General features: G+C 36.8%; 1 protein-coding gene across 3 annotated transcripts in view; it reads left to right on the plus strand.

Annotated features, from left to right (window-relative positions):
- The window catches only part of vti1a (vesicle transport through interaction with t-SNAREs 1A), a 353,121-nt gene that overhangs the window by 23,126 nt on the left and 308,698 nt on the right, over positions 1-21,297 (plus strand). For all 3 annotated transcript variants that reach the window (XM_060842088.1, XM_060842086.1, XM_060842087.1), the window contains exons 3-4: positions 5,866-5,924; positions 7,595-7,705. In XM_060842088.1, coding sequence (XP_060698071.1) covers positions 5,866-5,924; positions 7,595-7,705 — 170 coding nt within the window. The remainder of the gene's footprint in view (positions 1-5,865; positions 5,925-7,594; positions 7,706-21,297) is intronic.

Below are 21,297 nucleotides of genomic sequence, written 5' to 3' on the forward strand. Positions count from 1 at the left end.
CGTTCCTCCTGATTCTCAATTACTACAGTTTTGCTGGGTCTCCTTGATGCTACACCCAATCAAGTGCTGTCTTGAAGACCATCACTTTGATTAAGAATAGACTGAGAGTTTTATTTGGCTGGATTGCTTTGTTGTACATTTTGAACAGGAGAAACCTGGGCAATTTTCCACATTGCTAGACTGATGCTTGTGTTGCAGCTGTATTGGAGCACCTCATTTAGTGGAACAGCTAATTCCAAACAATTACATGAATGTTCTCATCCTTGATAATGTTTGACCATTGCTTTTCCTTGATATTGTGTGGAGTCAATTGAATTGGCTGAAGATGTGCATCTTTGCTGAGAATCATCTTGGCACCTCTGGTTACAGATGGATATAAAATAGTTCACCCTGTATTATGCATTACGTTTCCCCCATCACTACGGATGGAGATATTTGCAGGGCTGCCACCTCCTGTTAGTTGTTTAATCATTCTCCACCATTTGCTGCTGACTGTGGTCAGACTGCAGAATCTAGGTCTGTTCTGTTATGGGATGGCTTGAATCTATATATGTTGTGCTATTTCAGCTGTATCTCATGGATGTTCACAAGTTGTACTCTGTTGTAGCATCAGCAGTTTTACACCTCTCTTTTATAAATATTTGATGCTGATCCTGGGCAGGTCTTTTCCCCAGGGTGGGGAAATCCAAAACTAGAGAGCATCAGTTTAAGGTGAGAGGGAAAATATTTAGAAGACCTAAGAGGCAACGTTTTCATGCTATTGTACATATGGAATGAGCTGCCAGAGGAAGTGGTGGAGACTGGTACCATTCCAAAATTTTAAAAGGCATCTGGATGGAAATGTGGATAGGAATATGAATAGGAAGGTTTTAGAGGGATATGGGTCAGATGCTGGCAAATGCTACTGGATTAATTTAGAATATCTGGTTGTCATGGGTGAGTTGGACTGGAGGGCTTGTTTCCATGCTGTGCAGCTCTGACTCTTTTTCCTTCTGCATTCTTCATTGAACTAAGGTTGATCACAGCTTGATGGTAATGATAGAGTGGTGATATGTCAAGCATAGATAGTAATCTTCAGAAGGTTTCCTTGCCCATATTTGACCTGATATTGAGGGAATTCAGTGACTCTCAATGGTGTTATCATCACTGACTCCCCTACTGTCAACATCCAAGGAGTTATCATTGATCAGAAACTCAATTGGACTCACCACATACATACAGTGGCTACAAGAGCCAGGTCAGAGGCTAGGAATGCTGCAGCGAATAACTCCCCTCCTGACTCCTGGAAGCCTGTCTACCGTCCTCAAGGTACAAATCAGGAGTGTGATGGAATACTCTTCACTTGCCTAGATGAGTGCAGCCCCAACAACACTGAAGAAACTTGACACCATCCAGGACAAAGCACCCCACTTAATTGGCACAGCATTGTCAAGAATCCAGACCCTCCACCACTGACCCTGAGTAGTAGCAATGTGTACTGTCTACAAAATGCCCTGCATAAATTCACCAAAGATCCTCAGACAGTACCTTTCAAACCACAAACACTTCCATCTAGAAGGGCAAGGATAGTAGATATATAGGGGCACCATCATCTTCAAGTTCCCCTCCAAGCCGCTTACCATCCTGACTTGGAAATATATCACCATTCCTTCACTGTTGCTGGTCAAAATCCTGGCATTCCCTCCCTAATGGCACTGTGGGTCACCCTACAGATGGATTACAGTGGTTCAAGAAGGCAGCTCATCACCACCTTCTCAACTATGGATTGGGAATAAATGCTGGCCAGCCAATGATGCCCACATCCTGCAAAATGAATACATTTTTTAAAAATCACGGAATCCAGAGTCAATGTTAACGACTCACAGGGCATCTCCCTTCCCAATTGCATACCACGATACTGCCTCTTCTGGTAAATCTGTTCTGCCAATGGGCTATGACATACTCAGAAAGAGTGTTATTGATGTCTGGGACCTAATCACACACATGGGACCATTCCTTACTGATAATGTGAGCCTGTTGCTTGACTATTCTGTGAGGCAGCTCTCCCAATTTTAACCTATGTAGGGTCAACAGAGCTGGGTGAACATAGACTTAGATAGCAGAAACGCCTCTGTTTCATTCTTTTTGAGACTTCCTAAAGGTTTGGTATAACTTGAGTGGTCTGCTACGCCATTACACAAAAGGCATTTAAGATGCAACCGTGCTGCTGAAAGTCTGGAGATATGTGACAGCATTACCACGTAAACACCACAAATAACCTTCCCTAAATTACAGTATTGATAATCAACAGTAGTTTCACAATTCATTCAACTAGCTTTTAATTTCTGGCCAGTTAGTTGAATTTTTGTTCATCATCTGCGTGGTGGGATTTGTACCACCTTCCCAAAGCAGTTTGTTTTTACCTTGTGTTGACATTACCACCATCCGCCTTGGATTGCCTGAACTTATTTTCCATTTGTCTTCAAGTTGCACTTGGACAACTGATGTGCACTAACTTTTACTATGATGACTTGAAGTTTATTTGCAGGAAATCTGGACTCACTCACTTATTTTTACTAGCTCAATTGTGGTTTGTTTATCATCTAAGTTCAGTATGTTTGGTGTCCAAGATTTAATGATGAATCAATTTGTGCCTCTGATTTATACCTTTTTATCGTGAACTTCGCTTTTTGCTTTTTGATTGATTCAGTGTTTGATTTCAAAAAACTTTGAGTCTTATGTTTCCCTTTCTGCAGGCACTCCAGGTCTTTGTCAAACACCTTATCAGTATATACTTTACTGTAGCTGGCCAGTCCTTTATCCCTGGGAACTTGGCAGCTAAGAAATGTACTCTTCAATTACTTATTCCTTTTGGCATTGATGTTTGTTTCCAACTTATTTCCACATTAGACCTCAGCGTTTTCGAATTGGTATAATTGCTCTGCCAAGTGAACAGAAACTTTCTGCTATTCTTATTGTAAACCTTTGCTATTCTTATCACTTGTAAAAGTGATGTGCAAATTAAGCAAGGGTGTTGAGAGAAAAAAAACTTTTTTACAGTGAATAGTTCGGGTATGGAATGTAGAACATGTACTGTAGTTAGACTTTTTTAGACTATCATTGACCTAATCTCCTCCAGATGCTTTCTTTACATGACTTTAAACCTTGTAGTTTCCCCTGCCCCCAGACCTACACAGCTTGCTTCTATCTCCTTTTCATGATTCTCAGACAGAAGTGCCTTAGTGGACCCATTGATTCAGACTGCTGTTAGCCCACTGATCCAAATTTATCTTTTCTAATCTTCGCTTCGTTGTTTTTCTCCCCTTGTCCGCTCTTTTCCCATCTTGCTAGTTTTCCAATGCGGTCAGCACTTGAGTAACTTCCGGTTTCCTGGACCAAAATGTCTGCTTTGCAAAGGCAACTGATCTTTCTACCCTGTCCATTTCTCCACTGGCATACTCCAGTGACTCCCATCTACCAGTAAACTTCCCTGTGTGGCAGAACTTGTTCTTATATTGAACAATCTTCCCTTTAACTCCAATTCACTTCCTCTAAATAAAAGACATTGCTGTGAGAGACCATTTGGGTCCTAGCTTCGTTTGCCTTTCTTTTTGTAAGGTATATGGGATGTTTTTGCTCCAGTCAGGTCACTGCAACACATGTCTTTTGCCTTTATAAATTCAGGACTGTTTCCTTCTCTTTGGAAAATGTAAATAGAGTTGTTCTCAATTTCTGTTCTATCCTTCCATAGGTCTTGCCTTCACATGGCCCAGCTCTAAATTTTTCCACCTATCCTTTTATTTTGCCATCATCAGATTATCCAAAATTTTCTATATATCCACCAATCCCATTGGCAGTTCACTGGATCTGAAACTTTAACTCTGCTTTCTCTCCACAGATGCTGCCTGACTTGCTGAGTTTTTTCAGTAATTAGATTTTGGTTCTGATACCTGCAGTTCTTTAATTTTTATTTTATTTTGTTATTATCTGTTCCTCAACTGATGATCCCCCTTTGATAAATTGTTGTTTGTGTCTGCCTCGTTCCATGTATTTCTGTTCCCGCCTCTTCTCACCCAGAACTACAATAGGCTATCTTTTGTGCCACTTGCTCCCCACCAGCCTCCACATTGAACTGATAATATTTTGTTAATTCTGATCTCTGCCATGATATCACTACTAAAGTCTACCTTGCCTCCTCTGCCCTTTCAGCAATCAGAAGGAACTGTGCTTTGTAATAACTCATTCACTTGCTTCAACCACCAATAAAACCCTCACCTCTTCTTTGCAAGTGCAAAAGGTACAGTATTTACCCTTTTTTTACTTCCTCCTTTCTCACCATGTATAGTTGCAAACGTTCCTTCCAGGTGAAACAGCAATTTTGCTTGTACTTTCTTAACTTGTGATGTGGTCTCCTCTACACTGAGGATATCAAACATAGACGGAAGAACCTCGATTATCTGGTATTTGATTAATTGCATTTTGGATTATCTGAAGTAGATCACAAGGTTGTGATGTATGACTAACTCTGTTATCTAGCATTGATTATCTGGTATTCGATTAATCTTTTTGATGATCGAGGTTCCTCTGTATTGTATAAGTACTTTGCAAAACACCTTTTTTTCAGTATGATGACTCTGACTCTAAGTAAGATTCTGTCTGTTGAGTTGCTTGTCATTTGAATTTTCCATCCAAACCATGCTCTAATTGTTATGTTTTGGTCTTTTGAAGTGTTCTAATTAAACTCATTGGAGGCTTGAGGAGCAGCATGCACTTTTTTAATTAGGTATTTTGTAGCTTTCTGGACTCAATATTGAATTCACTAGTTTCAGGTCGTAATCGCCAGTTTCTCCTGGCTGCTAATGATTGTGCCATTGACATTTACATCTTTCCCAGACTGATCTTTGATTTCTCTATTTGTCCCATTACCATGTTCTTTTGCTTTGAATCAGCATCTTTTGCATTTCCGTCCTCTATCCTGTCACATTCCTTCTATTCATTCCTCCCTTCCCTGTACCCTTGCCTCTGAATTTTTTAAAACCTGAATTTGTTACATCTCTAAACATTTCCAGTTCTGATGAAAAGTCGTCACCTGAAACATTAATGCTGTTTCTCTCTTCACAAAATCTACAAATACTCTTCAAATTGCATTTTCTGTTTTTATTTTGGGTTTCAGCATCTTCAGTATTTTGCTTTTGTCTCTTCAAGGGCTGCTGGGTAGGCTGCGTGTAGGCTAGGTTATTTCAACTGCAGAACCCAATACCAGCTAGAAGACATGGCTAGATATATCAGCTCAAATTAATTTCTGTTACCTATGATATTTGTTTAATATTTCTAAAATTTACATTTTGATTGCAATTGTGAAATATTTTCTACATTGCTATTTGGAAATGCACCTTTGCTAATAAAGATGACATTGTCAAAATAGTTTTGCCAGGTCATGACTGAACTCTGCCATTTGTATCACTGAATAATTAACTTCACGATATATTTGTAGGATATGTCACAAATCTCACATGTGGCTCTGCTGCTTTACTGACTTGAGGTTTAATTATACAAATAATTATGGAATAAAGTTTCAGATTATACTCTTAGTCATGTATCCTTGATATCTTCACATTGTTTTTAAAGTAAATAGCCATTTAATTTGAGCCTATGGAAATTGTTTTTACTGTCACCTGTGAGTTGTGCTGTTTTCAGCAATGACAGGAGCTTGTACTTCTACCTTTAAAAGATGAAATGGTATTCCACAGTCCCATTTGTTAAACTCCATATATCAAATTTCACTGTTGAATTAGGTGACATTTTTCAATCATTATTGTCTAAATATCTTAATCATTTGGCAAATTAATGTGATATGGAATGTTTGTTCATTTCTTTATTCTCTAGATGACAAAAAAAGTATGGTTGCAAATGTGGAAAAGCAGATGGAAGAAGCTCGGGAACTGGTAAGAAACTGCATTTGATATTTTGAACTGCAGTTTGTTTTATTTATTTGAATTCAGTGTGAAAAATTGCTATTTGAATCCAGCCTCCTGCTTGTCTACATTTGAATCCAGAGAGTGAAAGATGAGAAATAGTTTCAGGAAAATAGAACTATTAAAATTATAAGTAACTAAAATTAGAAAATTGAAATTTCCATATAATTTGTTTAAATGTTAATGCAAGTATAAATGTTCTGTTCCAGATGAATGTTGGTGAGATAAATTTTATTGGGCTATCTTTGGTGCTAAAAATTAGCATCATACGGTTTATTGATATGTTTCATTCCCTTGTGCACTGTCCCATCAACTTATCTTTGAAATAGCTCTTTATTTGTCAGGAAATTTAGGCTGTTAAGTAGGTGAAAATACATGTTTCTACATCCTTATCCTTTTAGTCTGAGAACAAAATGATTAGAAGCAGATAGCTTCATTTGCTTAAAAAGAGAATCCTATCAAGGCAGTGTTTCTTTTAAAACACAGAGATTAAACTGATTAGGGGTTTCATTCTTAGTATGCATGATCACAGGATTGTGTAAGTAAAAAAGGCTTTTATTTGACATAGATTAACATGCTGTGAGATTTATTCATATCAAAATGCCAAGTTACAACATTTTATAATCATGTTCACACATCCTCTTATTTTGTAGTTCTTAGAGCAAAAGAATTCAATTATCCAATAATTTCACTTAAGCAATGTAAATAGCAGAGTTGGGGCTCAATGCTTTAAAATAATAAAATTACTAGTAGAAGAAACTTTGATTTGAGGAACTTTGAATTAAAATAGACTTATAATCATTCTTTTAGAACACTCGTTGATTGTTTTTCTCAAATTATAGTACAAGGTTGATCATTTTTCACTTTTGCAGGGATCTACCAATAATAAAACTGATTAATGATTCTTGTTGTCTTGGGAATAAAATTACCTCTCAAGAATGTTTGTATGAAAGTGGTCGTAATGGAGTTTATTATTGTCACAAAGCTGGTCCTTTTTCTAAAAGCTGTTCCTTTTCTCAAGGATATTGTGTCTTTGACTTTTCTCAGAGGGGTCGTGAAACAGTCCGGGCTTGGAATTGGCTGGTTTGGTACAGAGATGAAAGGGTTTATTGGGAGGCCTTTTATGTTAATAAGTAAACAGATGACACTTTAGACCATAGCCTTCATGTTTTCAAAGTAGCCTGTATAATGAAAGGGGAGTGGTCAGTCCTGAAAGCTGAATTCTTGTTGTTAGTCAGTTCAGTTCAGCAGTGGGCTGTATGAAAACAGACTGCTAGACTCTCTCTCCTTCTGCCCTTCCAACTTGGACCTGTAAGCCTTTGTTTCAGTTTTGCTCTGTGTTTAAGGGGTTTGTTTATTGGGACTATTGTGTATATTTGGAAAACATAATTAAATCTAGTTTTGGTAGACTGAGTTCTGTGGGTATTGTTATTTGTTTTTCAATCTGTAATTTTTTGAATAAATTTTCTCTCTGTTTTAAAACCTGGTAATCAACCTAGCTAACTTACTCTGGGTAATTTTCACTGTACACCTACTGAAACAAATAGCAAAGATATGGTCTGGGCTGCTTGCTTAAGATTGTTTTGAGTGGTCTGACCTAGTTCATAACAATGTCTTAATAACTTTAATTTTCAATACAGCTTGAACAAATGGATCTTGAGATACGGGAGATACCACTCCAAAGTCGTGGCCTATTCAGCACACGAATGAAAAGCTATAAACAGGAATTGGAAAAACTTGATAAAGATTTTGTAAGTTGACTCATGCTTTGTATGGAAAAAACATCTGCATGTCATATATGGTTTCTTTAAGAAATAGGTGAAGTTTTTTGATATTCTGTATTTCCCTCAATTTCATGTCTGAGTATGTTTAATATTTTCAAATTTTGCATGTTGCTAATCTGCCAAAAATTCCTTTCATTGTAATAGTACTGTTTAGTAAATTTTAATCATGATATTTTGCTGCATTTAACATTTTCTGAAAGCCACTTTTGAAGCTGTCATGATGACTAAGTGAGTAAAAAGACTACTGGTGTGGTCCTAAGCCATACATATTAAGAAAGGCACAGGTTCAGCTCTTGGTTTGCATTGAATTTACTGATTATGCTTTGCTATGAGTGGAAGTTGAGAGACCAAATAATAGAATTTGATGAGAATTTTCTTATTCAATAATTTATGATACACGTTTCACTGATGGAAAGACTGGTGGAAACTCCATTATTAACGAACTTCAAATGGCAATTGGCTGTAAAATTGAAAAAGCGATGAATGCAGAGTTATGGGGACAGATCAGGGACTGAGATTAATTGGATAACACAAGCGAAACATATAATAGTGTACTCTTGTACTGCAAGATTCTGTGATTTAAACCTTAATCTCAAGATGGGAGGGGAACGAGTCTCTAGTATTTCTGCTCTTGATTTCTATTTCATGATTTCTGCTATGAAATGAATTTGTACAAAAGTTGGGTAAGAACAAGATTAGACTTAGCAGTCATGTCCCCTATTATGTAACCACTTGCCGCTCCTCACCATCTGGACTTGTATGTGAAAGATTGCCACTTTGGTGAGATACTGATGGCCTAATTGAAACAAGCTTCAGGATACCAAGCCAGTATTTTCAGGAGAGAAGAGAAAATAGGGAAATAGATATTCAGAATTTGAGTAAAGTCACTATACAACACTCACTTTAAAGCCATTATGAATGGGAAGACATTTATGTGTTGTTCAGAAAGTAAATCTTTAGATTGCAATAGCAGTAGAAGTGAAAATGTTATGAAACCCATTTTTTTAAACCAAGACACACTATAATTGAGTCCATTTGCTGTGTTGGATTAGCAGTATTAATGAATTGGAAATGGCCATTTTTAACTCTGCATGATTTTCATTGCTTGAATGATTCTCTTGATTTATACTGTGTTTTATGTTTCCTCTGTCCGTGATATAAAACTAGCGCATGCACCCTCTTTGAACAGTATTTGGTAGCTTTTGATATCAAACAGCAGTATCTCCAGAAATATTTGTCTAAATATGATACCCAACATTCTTTGTTAATTGTGCATTTAATTCTCTGCACTGATCTGCAATAGTGGGCCTATAATTGGTCATTCACTTGTATTACTATGACTAGGACGAGATTGAAACTATGGTTGTTGCGTTGTGTGTGTGTTTGTAATGTGAATCTCAATAAACAAAAGCTTCAAAAATTACATAAAAATTTGATCTAGGTCATGCCATCATTGCCTCATTTTCTTGAATATAATGCAGGGAGGATAGTTTTTTCATGATGAAAATTAGAAATTAAAAGGTCAGACACAAATTTAAAATCCTAGCAGCTGTGGCAGAGAATCCAGAATTCAAATCTATATGATTAAGAATTGATTACTCTGCAATCTGAATCATCTGAACGGTAGAAGAATGAGGTAGACCTGTGGATCTGGGCTAAGACCCTACCGGAGAGAAAGCAAAATATAGCCATGGAAAGTTGCTTCATGCAAGAAGTAAGTTAATTTGTGAAACGGATGCTTGTCATTTGAATAGTGATAAAGCAGTGAACGTTCCAGTAGAGCTGCAGAATGCAATCTAAAAGAAAGGTGATGTGTTCAGTATATATGAAACATGATCAAAGCTTGATTTCATGCAAGAATATCATGGACTTGGGTTGTATAAAAGTTTGAGCAAATTTAATTTTGAGATCTCTGGATTGGTATGAGTATTTAAATTACTTAATTGTTCTAAGTTAGTTCATGCAAAGACAAATGGTTCTAGCTGGTGCTTAGTTCTCAGAAGGATATGCTATTGGATCAAATGTCTTCTGCCTTCAAACCTTTGTTGGGAAGCAATAGTTTTTGACATTTTGAATAAATGAGGCATTCCACCTTGGCCCAAAGAATAGAGAATTCCATTAAAAAATTGAGGATATTATATGATTAACAAATTATATGATTATACAGAGCTTTAGTTCCACGATATCAGTTAATTAATCATAGACCCTTTAATCGTGCTGTCCTAGATGCATAGATGGCCATATTTTGCTTTCTCTCCGGTAGGGTCTTAGCCCAGATCCACAGGTCTACCTCATTCTTCTACTGTTCAGATGATTCAGATTGCAGAGTAATCAATCCTTAATCATATATAGGTTGGATTGATTAAAATGCTTTTTTTTTTAAATTAACCTGTTTGGAAATGTCTCTGAAGCAGGTGGGACTTGAACCCAAGTCTCTTGGTCCAGAAGTAGGGACATTGCCACTGTACCAGGAGGGCCTCTAAATGCTGTATTGACTTAGTAAGTAGAAAGGATCCATGCAAAATTAAAGAATACCAAAGGACTATTTGCTTTAGGTTTGGCATGGCCACATGTTGAGTTCAATTGTAATTCAATGTAAAGTAGCTGCAGTAAGTCATTTTTATAAGTATTGGTTTTTGTGTCTGATAAGACTGATCATGTTAAGTAAATCTACCATAAAGGTACAAACAAAGCTTGATGGGAACGTGTAACAAAATAATTGTTTTTGGAAAGTCGATTGATCTGCAGTTTACCCAATCAGGGCACCTCTAACCCAGAAGGTTGTGAATACTGCATCATTGATTATGTTTAAAACTGGGATAGCTTTTGATATGTTTGGTATTGAGGGATATGGACACTGGGCAAATCTCCACATGAAGTCCATGATCACCTGTGATTTATCAAATGGCAAAGCAGACTTAAAAAGGCATTCTGTTCTATTCCTGTTTTATCTCTCCTGTGTTCACTTCTTTGACTTTATTATTCTCCTTGGTAAAATCTAATACTTCTCATACACAAACAGTAAACTCAGCAGGTGTGGCAGCATCTGTGGAGAGAAAGCAGAGTTAATGCTTTGGGCCAGTAACCCTGATTCAGAACTGATAGTAACTAGGAAATGATGGTAGTAGGAAGAGGTGATGGGTAGGAGTGACTAGATAGGTGGAGATGGAGCCTTGAGGACAGCAGTTAGGCAAACAAAGTGATGGATGATAATATGCTAGGAAGGAAGAAAAGTTGATAATGGATACCATAGGTAGGTGAACATGTGTTGGCTGTGCTGAAAGCAGCACGTCTTGATTGGATAAAGGACAAAAGAGGTTGTTCAGGGTTCTAAAATTATTGAACTTTATGTTGAGTCCTGAAGGCTTCACAGCCCCCAGTTGAAGAAATGAGATGCTGTTTTAGTAGTTTGCGCAGACCCTAGCTGGTGTTCTGCAGTAGGCCTGAGACACAAATATTTCCCAGGGAAAATGGTGGTGTGTTGAAATTGCAGGCAACTGGAAGGTCAGTGTCCTGCTGCTAAGGCAGTGGAGGAGCATGTGTGTCTATTGGAGGCATCCTGCTGGAACAGGAGGAAATAGCTGCTTACTATCCTTTGGATGGGGATGCTGTTAGGGTGACAAGTGAGGGCCACAACCCCCTCAATCCCTGTCTTCAGCACATAACTGCCTTTTACAAGCTGCTGTCAGTTCTGAAGAAGGATTATTGGACTCAAAATATTAATTCTGTTTTTTTCTCCACAGTCACTGCCAGATCTGTTGAGTTTTTCTGACAATTTCAGTTTGCTAGCATCTGCAATTCAATTTTTTTTTCTAATATTTCTCAAGGACATGTTTAGCAAGTTTCAGAGAGAGAAAAAAAAATTAAGTTACACATAAAATTCCCTTACCCTATTTATCAAGAATCAAACGTCCTGCTATATATGCGTGTGTAGATGATGAAGTGTATACAAAGCTATTAGAAGAGGTAAGGCGAGCTGCAAAATCTAAGAAGTATCAAAGATGTTGCCACATGCTCTTGTAAGCCTTCCATTGGCCAATAAGTTTAACCAGGTAGTTGTCATGTATTTAAAGGTGTGAGATGAGAACAGAAACCTTTTCATTCTGTGTTTTATAGAACTGCCAACAGGTCTTCCAATTTTCCTGAGAATAAAAGATACGTTTTGAAGCTTTTCCTCTTGCACTCATATTCATACTGCATGAGTGGAGAGTTGGAGAGTCCTGATTGGGTTGGCGAGTGGGCATTGATGGTGGATGCAAAATTTGGTTATGACCAGGTAAATGCCAAGCTTTGCCTTAAAGCAGATAATCTCTGTTTGGTCAACGCATTGCTCTGAGAAGTGATTGGCTATCACCTATTTCATTGTTCAGTTTGGCTCAGTTGACTGGTTGATTGGTTTGCAAAGCAGTGTGATGCCAACGATCTGGGTTCAATTCCCATCACCAGATGAAGTTATGAGGAAGTATTCTCCTTAACCTCTCCCCATGCCCGAGGCCTGGTGACCCTCCAGTTAAATCGGCACCAGTCATTTCTCTGTAATGACAAAGTAGTTCTGTAGTCTGGTAAGAGTATGTTCTATATTATATACATGTACAGAATATACATATTCTTTGTCTGTAAAGGATGAGGTCCTCTGTATTAATACATGTAGCTTCCAGCACAAGCAAATATATCATATTGTGAGTCTGACTGACAATTCTAAATTGGTTATCACCATAATTCTTCACACACTCAAAATTATGTAGGAGATGTTGTCCAGTTGCAGAATGACATCTAATGTTGGAAACTTGTGACTTTTGCAAATGTGAATTAGTTTTGTATGATCAGTACCTTGCTTATTTCAAGGAATGCAGTAAAGGAATGTGCTCACTGTCATTGTGATGCTAGGCATGTAGGCCATCTGTCCCACGGATCATTCCAAACAGCATATCCCAATAGCTCCCATCCAGCCTGCACTTGGAAAACTTGAGGCACGATCTCTAACACTCAGCGTTACTCTGAACTTGGACAATGTTTTCTTTGCATTACAAGACAATTGTGGCAATGCCCACAAGGAAACAGGGTTCTCTGGCATAAGACAGGACGCAAAAGATTTCTCCAGCTGAAACTGCTAACAGCTTCAGTAATCTTTATTGCTTCAGTCAAAGCTGATGCTTCAAACAACTCAAAGCAGATCTTGAAAATATTTTTCACTGAAGTTTTGCATAGGAATACTTTGCATAAATCGATTGGGTAGTTCAGTAGATTAAAATGTATTGTAGCAAATATCAAGAAGCAATGAAACATGTATTTATGGTGAGTATTTTAAAGTTTTTAACTTTTAGTTTCATCTACCCTTGTTAGGACCAGCCTGTGTTATCACTAATATGCCAAATTTGTGTCATTAAGGAAGTTTGTTAGTTATAAATTATGTGTATTATACTGTGATATAATCTCATAGCTGATTACATTCAGATGGGAGAGGCTGACATATGTAAAACGTGTAGGCAAATCTTTTTATTTCATCCCATTCTAACAGTAGAGAGAGACTCATGCCATGATAAATGTTAAGTGATTATAACTGATGATAAACAACATTGTGAGTAACTTTCTATAGGCAGTCATTGTTGCAAAATTGTTATTGAATGCATTGTGTGATGTTTCCTTCACCAGTGCGAAACAGACTGTCACCACTGGCAGAGTCTGGTTGTACTAAATGCCGAATGACACCATTCCTGGTGACTGACTGATCTATTTCTTGGTTGTGTATTTGGAAACAAGTGCTCTCTAGTGCCGTCTTGGCCATTCTTATCAAAATGGGTCAAAGAATTAACTGATTTTTTAAAAAAATGTATATGTTGGTAAGGACTTTTTTTAACGAAAGTTTTAAATTTTTTTTGCTAGGATTTATGCCTATGTTTAGTGATCGAATGATCTCACCACTAGATGGTAGTGTTTTCTGACTTTTCAATTGAAGGGACAGCGATCACTAGAATTTTTAACTATAGCATGCCTTCTCCCTCATTTCTGTCCTGATTGTATGGACATGGTCCAAAAATAACAACATTTATTTTACTACATATTTCTGTTATGATGCTTAGTCTTTTAGATCTAGAGGGTAGACCCTATTATCTTATTTCACTTTCACATTGCAGTTAAGCTTATTTTATTCACCTGGCATTTATGCATCCATTTTCTAGGAGGGATCACTGTTGGGCGGTATTTGGGTTGCTGAGTTATTTCGGTTGTGAGCCCTGTGTGTATTTGAGTTTTCAGATTGAACTCAAATTTTCAGGTTATGATCTTGCATAAATTTTAAGTTATAGAAATAAGCTAGTCATGTGTTCTGTTGTAAAATTTTTCCATAAGTGAACCAATGTAATTTAATAGACCTGCAAAAACACTGCATCGTAAGTTAACTTGATGCAAAAGCTCAGGCCCAGTTGAACTCTTGTAACCCTCTTTCCATCAGCTTAGAAATATTGTAGACAAACGTAATGCCTTTGCTAATGTCAAAGTTATGATTTGTCGTCTGACAAAGACGAAGTTGGATCTGGGATCTACCTGGTGTCTTTCTGGAATCCTGGTAATTGACTGAGTCTAGGGAAGGATTTCTCTTTATTAAAAATATGTTATTGCTTGTTGCTTGAGATCATATTCTCTATAGAGCAAGATTAAATTGTGAAGGGTTCTTTTGTTTCTTAGACTTTAAAATATGTAGCTTACTATTCATTATTTCGAATATTGCTGGTATAAGCTTGGAAATCAGTTGTAAGTTTTGAACATCGATTTTGAAACGCCAGTAATGAATTAAACGAATGGTATGGTTGTCATTTTAAAACATTTAACAAGAAATGAATATAAGCATTTTTAGCGATCAGGAGTACCAGTTATTGTGCAATCTGATAAATAGATTTTCTCAGTTTATTGCTGTGTTGTACCTTGCAAAACTAATCTTTGTGTTTCTCTTCTAAGTTTGCTATTGGAGTTTCCCTGATTTGTTATGGAGTTGTAATTGTGGCTCTTAACTTTCTTTACCAGTGATTACTATTTGCAGAAAATGTGGGCAGCACATCAAGTATAAGAATGAAATCTGAGGTCTCTGTTGTTTTGAATAAATCAGTAAGTAACTGAAAATCTCCAAACAAATAGATGAGAAATGTTTTTGTCCTCTGGACAGTCAGTGTGTTGTAGCGAAAGATAAGTGACATATTCTATCTTCCAGTAGTTCTGTTGCTTTATTTCCTGAATTTTAAATGTAGAACACTCTAGAACATTTAGTAAAGTATTGCAATTTATAGTTGCATAATTACTGGAAAAATGAAGTGTAAGGAAATAGAATATTGGTCATTTTAAATCTTATTTCAACGTCTTTGGCTTTCAGGAGCTTCTTTTTTATTCTCATTAACTCATTTATTAGGCGATGCAGTAATATTATTAATAATACCGTCTTTCTCCTGGTGACATAGAGTATTTGGATTCTCATGGAAGCAGAGTTTGAAGCATTCATCAATATAATCAATTATCAGCCCTCCATTAAACTAAAATCTACAGCACACAAGCAACACATTAATTTTCTATAAACCACAATATGTCAATTAGTGCAAGACAACAAGCAGAATTGAACAAAAAATTTTCTCATAAAATAAACAACACACTTCTACACACACTATATCGCCTCAAAAAAATGCTGTTTAAAACCATGATTATAACAGATTATTTTATCTCTTGCATCCTTAGAATGGAAATGCAATTTGTCACATATCAGAATGGTTTTCCATTTCCAGGATTTGAATAATCAATGTTTTTAAAGTTTCCATTTGAAAATGTAGTTGAATTGATTACCCAGTTGGATTTTAAAAGAAAATAATGATGCATCAGTCATAATTTGATTTAATAATTATGGGAAATCTGAAGATTAACAATAGTAATCAAAGTTTTTGTTAAATACTGACCCTTTCATGTTTAAAGTGGTTGCTGTTCTTTTCTGTTTTATCTGTCTCTGCTGCCTTTCTCCAGTTAAAATAAAAACATTCAGTATTATCTTTCATAGAAATTATTGCCCTAGCTTTTCTTTCAATATTAATATATTCATGCCGAATACGTGAAGTCTTAATCCCTGTTGATGTATATTGGGAAATAATGCACTTTACGCTTTTTCAGATTGTAAAATCGCCCTTCAACTAAAATTTGTCAGTATATAAACGTTACAACAGTCCTTTTCTTTCCTCCATTCTAGGGTAGGATAATTTAGTCATTATTTAATTTTTTGCATTTTTTTGAAAAGGAATAAAATAACACGGCTAAAGATAAATACTGGACAGGTACAAAAAAATTTCTAGTTTTCATAATTCAATTGTAAGAGTTTTTTCTCCATTTCTCTACTCAGGTTTTCATTTGCATCTATTGTAATTCTTCTGTAAACCACATTAATGATTGCACAGAAATGCTGCTGTCTACAAAAATAAGCTGGCAATTCTGGTCAGGTATATTTATAAAATTTGAATTCTCCATTATTTGGCATTAAGTTGACAAGAAAATATCTTTAGGAGCCTTGCTGAATTTTATCTTTGGAAAGATGAGAATGAAAGATTAAAGATAATTTTTTACTTGCAAGTGATTTTAACCTCAAATGTTGATCTTGTAAGTGCTTACAATGGTAAGCATCAATGAACTCAATTGAAATACTGTACCTCACCAGATACAATGAGGTCCAATTAATGAAAGTGTGTTTGCACACACAGTGTTGGCTTCATATGTTAAGGTGTGTCACAATGACAGTAGATGATTTAAATTGAACTTTATGCCTGAAATGTAGAAGAATTTGATTGAGGATTTGACATCTTTATGCCCCTTTCATTAAAAATACCGCTTGTGATGGTGACGAGTGATACTCTGCTTTCTAGGTGAAGCTACAGCATAAACTAATGCATGTCAACAACTTGGTGAAATTGATGTTTTGATGTGCTTCAAAGGTTGGTGGGAATTTGAATGCCTGGTATTTTAGATACCATTTTGAGCGATGATCTGTGAACCTGATCTGGCTAGTTATCATGCAAAGTGTATATACTGATTTGATGCATAGGTTTAATGTGAAACTGCAGTAACTATTTTTGCAGCACTGTTTCTCAAACCATGTGAAAGCATTGCAAAAGGGATGCTATTGTGATAATTTTAAAATAAGAATCATAGTCTTTATATCAGAGTTTGTGACATGGAAAAGAAAGTCATAAAGCGATCCATTTCCTTTTTATTTAGAAGTCTTACAGTTATTCACAAGGAGTTGAAAACATTCAACAGCTCATTATCTAGAATGGATTAGAAATGAATAGTACATGATCACTTCAATCCTAGTGCAAGTAGGAGATGTAAACTCTTTCAGCAGCACTGTTTGATGTGATCTGAATGTCTTGATTTTGTTTCTGTTTTTATTTTTTTTAAAGCAGATCTCCAAGACTGTTTTGCTGCTTTATGTCTTTCTACTGGCCATAGCTTTACCATATTGAAGCTGAAGGATATTGTTTTTGGGATATATGACAATTTGTATAATTAAGCATTAATCAATATTTATTATTCTTTTCTCTAGAAACCAAAGGATATAGCTCTAACATAAACAAGTTATTTAATTTTAACTGTCACTTCACCCTGTCGGAACAGAAATCTTTTGAACAAGGCTACTTAAAACTACTCATTTAAACCCTGGGAAAAACGTTTTCTATGCATCGTTCTTCTTATGTACAATAATTTATACCTACTTTTAATTTCAGTCCATTTTTTAAAAAACTTGTTCATGAGATTTGGTCATCAGCCAGCATTTATTGCTCATTCCTAACTGTCCTTGAGAAGGTGGTGATGACAGTAGCAAGCAAGATCAAGATTGTGAACATGCAATTAAATATGCTGCGTTGTACAACATAATTAAGAGACATGCTATAAGTGAATTATTCTACTTGAAGTGTAATTTTTAATTCTCCTTGGGAACAATATATGTATTTTATTGATATTGCATTTCTTTTAAAGTCTGCAAACCTGCAATACAGTAACCTATTTACTAGATATCAGACTACTTAGTATGGGCAATGTTTGTTTTTATTTGTACAAACAGATTTTTTTTGTGATAGATAAATTAGTTGTCACTATTTTCTTCAAGAGTTGTGATTACTTCAGTGCAACGTGAAGTAATCCCTGGATAAAAGCAAATTACTGCGGATGCTGGAATCTGAAACCAAAAGAGAAAATGCTGGAAAATCTCAGCAGGCCTGGCAGCATCTGTAAGGAGAGAAAAGAGCTGATGATTCAAGTCTAACTGACCCTTTGTCAAAGCTGCTTTAACAAAGGGTGAGTTAGACTTGAAACGTCAGCTCTTTTCTCTCCTTACAGATGCTGCCAGACCTGCTGAGATTTTCCAGCATTTTCTCTTTTGGTGAAGTAATCCCTATTTGTTGAGACTTTTTTTTATTTTTATCATTTTTGATTTGAGCTGTTAACTGAGAGCTGAGTATGTCCTGTGGACTATGAACAAAGCTTGTCTTTTAGAAAAAGAAGAGACCAAGCAAAGTGATGTTTGCTTGCGTAGCCCATTCTGGAAGTTAATTGTAGTTGATTTTTGGTCAAGAAAAACGAGAGGTTTCGGTTCTGGGGATGCATTGTGCCCAAAACAGATGACGTATGTTGAATATTACCGGAATCTGCTATGGAGGCAACCGGTATGTCTAAGAGAAGTCAAACATTTAACTGGTTTTTTAACTGTTTTTATGTCGGATTATACCAGAGGTCTGATTTCTCCGTGGCTATCTTCTCAATATTGAAAGTTTGTAGAATATTAATTCAGTTGTAAACAAATACTCATCAGAGCCTGCTAGTAGGTAGTTACATGCATCAATATCTTCAGAAACCAAGCAAGCTCCAAACCCCATATGCCTGTGATGTTATGGATCATGGAGTCTGCTGTAGTGAACTAGCCAGTTACGTCTTGTTTTCTTTCTTTTTATTTGTCCCTTAAACCTTGTTTATTTGTCTTAGTATGTAGTAAGGCTAGAATCAAAAAAGATTGCATTTTCATCGTAGATATTAATTAGATTATTGTTTAACTTTGATCTGCTAAAGCTACTGTATTATCAATCAGTTGTTAATTCTCTTTCTTAAGCTGTAAACTTGGTGTCTGTATTACAGTTATTTACAAAGTCTTGTACTGCTTATTCAAAAGTCTGGTCAGGAACCAATTTTGAGGGTCATTGTTTTCACTTTACTGTGTTGTGAGTACAGGAAGATGATTTGGTGTGTCTGTCTGTCTTCTTATCATACATTTCAGAAGGAAAATTGGGTGTATTAATGGAAGTTGAAGTTGGTCAGTACTTGATAGTCCAACTCACCTGAAATTAGAGCTAGAAGCTAGCTGTCAGAAAAAAAAAATCAGATTACTGGCCCAGTGTTATGAACACTACCGCTATGATACAAGAGCTCCTGCAGGAAGAGGTTTATAAGGTAATTTGGTTTCTTTTTAACGAGGAACTTTACAAGTTTTTGCTTCATAGGTCAAATTCATTAAGCCTGTTGTGTCTGTGTCAGTTCTTTGCTGAACTGTTTGAAGCTAACCTACTACCCTACGTTTTCTCTTCATAGTCCTGTATCTCTCTTTGCTCCAAATATTTATGTAACTTTCCCTTTAAATGATCCAGTGATCTCTCCTTGCTCTCCGCACTCTCCTCTTCCTCTTTTCTCTCTCTCTGCGCTCTTGCTCTCACTTTCTAATCATTTGTTACCTCCACAGTGACTTATTTTTCCCTCTCGACCTGTCAAATGTTTGATAATTAAAAATAAAATATCCTGATTTTTCTCCTTTTTAGGCTTCTCTGCTTCATTATAGCTTTCTCCTCACCTAGTGTTTATTATCCTGATGAATCTAGGATGCGCTGAATATCCCGAGTCCCTGTTAATCAAATTAGAGGATGTGGATGAACTATTCCACCTCCTCGTGGGAGCACGAGGCAGCGCCCATACAGTCATCGATGTAGCGGAGGAAAAGGTGGGGGGTGGTGTCATCGATGTAGCGGAGGAAAAGGTGGGGGGTGGTGTCATTGATGTAGCGGAGGAAAAGGTGGGGGGTGGTGTCATCGATGTAGCGGAGGAAAAGGTGGGGGGTGGTGTCATCGATGTAGCGGAGGAAAAGGTGGGGGGTGGTGTCATTGATGTAGCGGAGGAAAAGGTGGGGGGTGGTGTCATTGATGTAGCGGAGGAAAAGGTGGGGGGTGGTGTCATCGATGTAGCGGAGGAAAAGGTGGGGGGTGGTGTCATCGATGTAGCGGAGGAAAAGGTGGGGGGTGGTGTCATCGATGTAGCGGAGGAAAAGCCCTTCCTGAAGAAGGGCTCATGCCCAAAACGTCTACTCTCCTGCTCCTTGGATGCTGCCTGACCTGCTGCGCTTTTCCAGCAGCACATTTTCATCCCTGTTAATCAAACGCAAAATATGATTGGTGTTTTTTGATCTCTTCAATTGCCTGGGCTTAAATATCCAAGTGATTATGGAGTTCTACGCATAATCTGCTTATTTCTCTGTGCCTTTCAATATTTACTTCAATTTTTTTTTTGTTTTTCCTACAGAAAATGTCTGAATCATCTGTACATATCTAGAACAAAGTGGCTATCCCACTTCTATTCCTCCTCCAATCCAAGTGACATATACGTAACACTTGGGTTCGTATTCATACACTAACATTTCAGCTATGCTTACAAATTTTCTTTTTCGTCTAAAGTCCCTTCTGTGACGTACCTGTATCTGGCTGTTATTGTGTATAAACATTTATTTTTGGTCAAAATAATTGAAGTCATTTTTTTTCATGACTAAACTTTGAGCTCACTACCCAAGCACTTGTGATGATGCTGTCTCTTTAAGAATGTTATATTGTCCTGGGTTTTTTTTTTGAAGAGAGGTTGTAAAGGCAGGTGTTGAAGTGTCTACTGGAGACTGCTGAAGTCAACAATTTAGGAGGCCTTAGGTTTAAAAACAGTTGTAACAATGGAAGGGGAATGGCCAGTTCTCACAGGTTTCACATGCTAGTGTTTTTTAGCTGTAACAGTCAGAACTTATTTGGGTCCCAGAAGAGTTGGGCCTTCAGTAAATGATTCCTAACTGCTGCTGTTTCTGAAATCTCTATTATTTCTTCCTGAATGGAGAACTGCATGTAAGCATTTGTGTCTGAATTTACCTTTTTTGCCAAAGTGTGTTTATGGGCTGTTACTATATTGGAACAGTTTAATTAGTAATTGGTGCTGTATCTATTATTTGGTTAAGTTTTCCAATAGTTAGGTTTGGCCAATCTCATTGCATCTGGAGCACGGCACTTCGCATCTACCTTTAGAATAAAAAAAGGTTAGGGTCTAGGCTACCTTCTTAAACTATTTTGAGGGGGGCCTGACCTGGTCCATAACATTGTGAAGTTGGTAGGATTTGGAAAAAGGAACGGGGAGTAGGTTGCGTGATGTTATTGTGATGAATGATGTGGACCACTTGTTTATCTGAGATGTTGACACCTAATTTTATAATCCATCAAGTGCTGCTTGATTTGAAGTTCCTTTGTTAC

The sequence above is a fragment of the Hemiscyllium ocellatum genome, chromosome 22, assembly GCF_020745735.1.
Source record: "Hemiscyllium ocellatum isolate sHemOce1 chromosome 22, sHemOce1.pat.X.cur, whole genome shotgun sequence".
NCBI lineage: Eukaryota > Metazoa > Chordata > Chondrichthyes > Orectolobiformes > Hemiscylliidae > Hemiscyllium > Hemiscyllium ocellatum.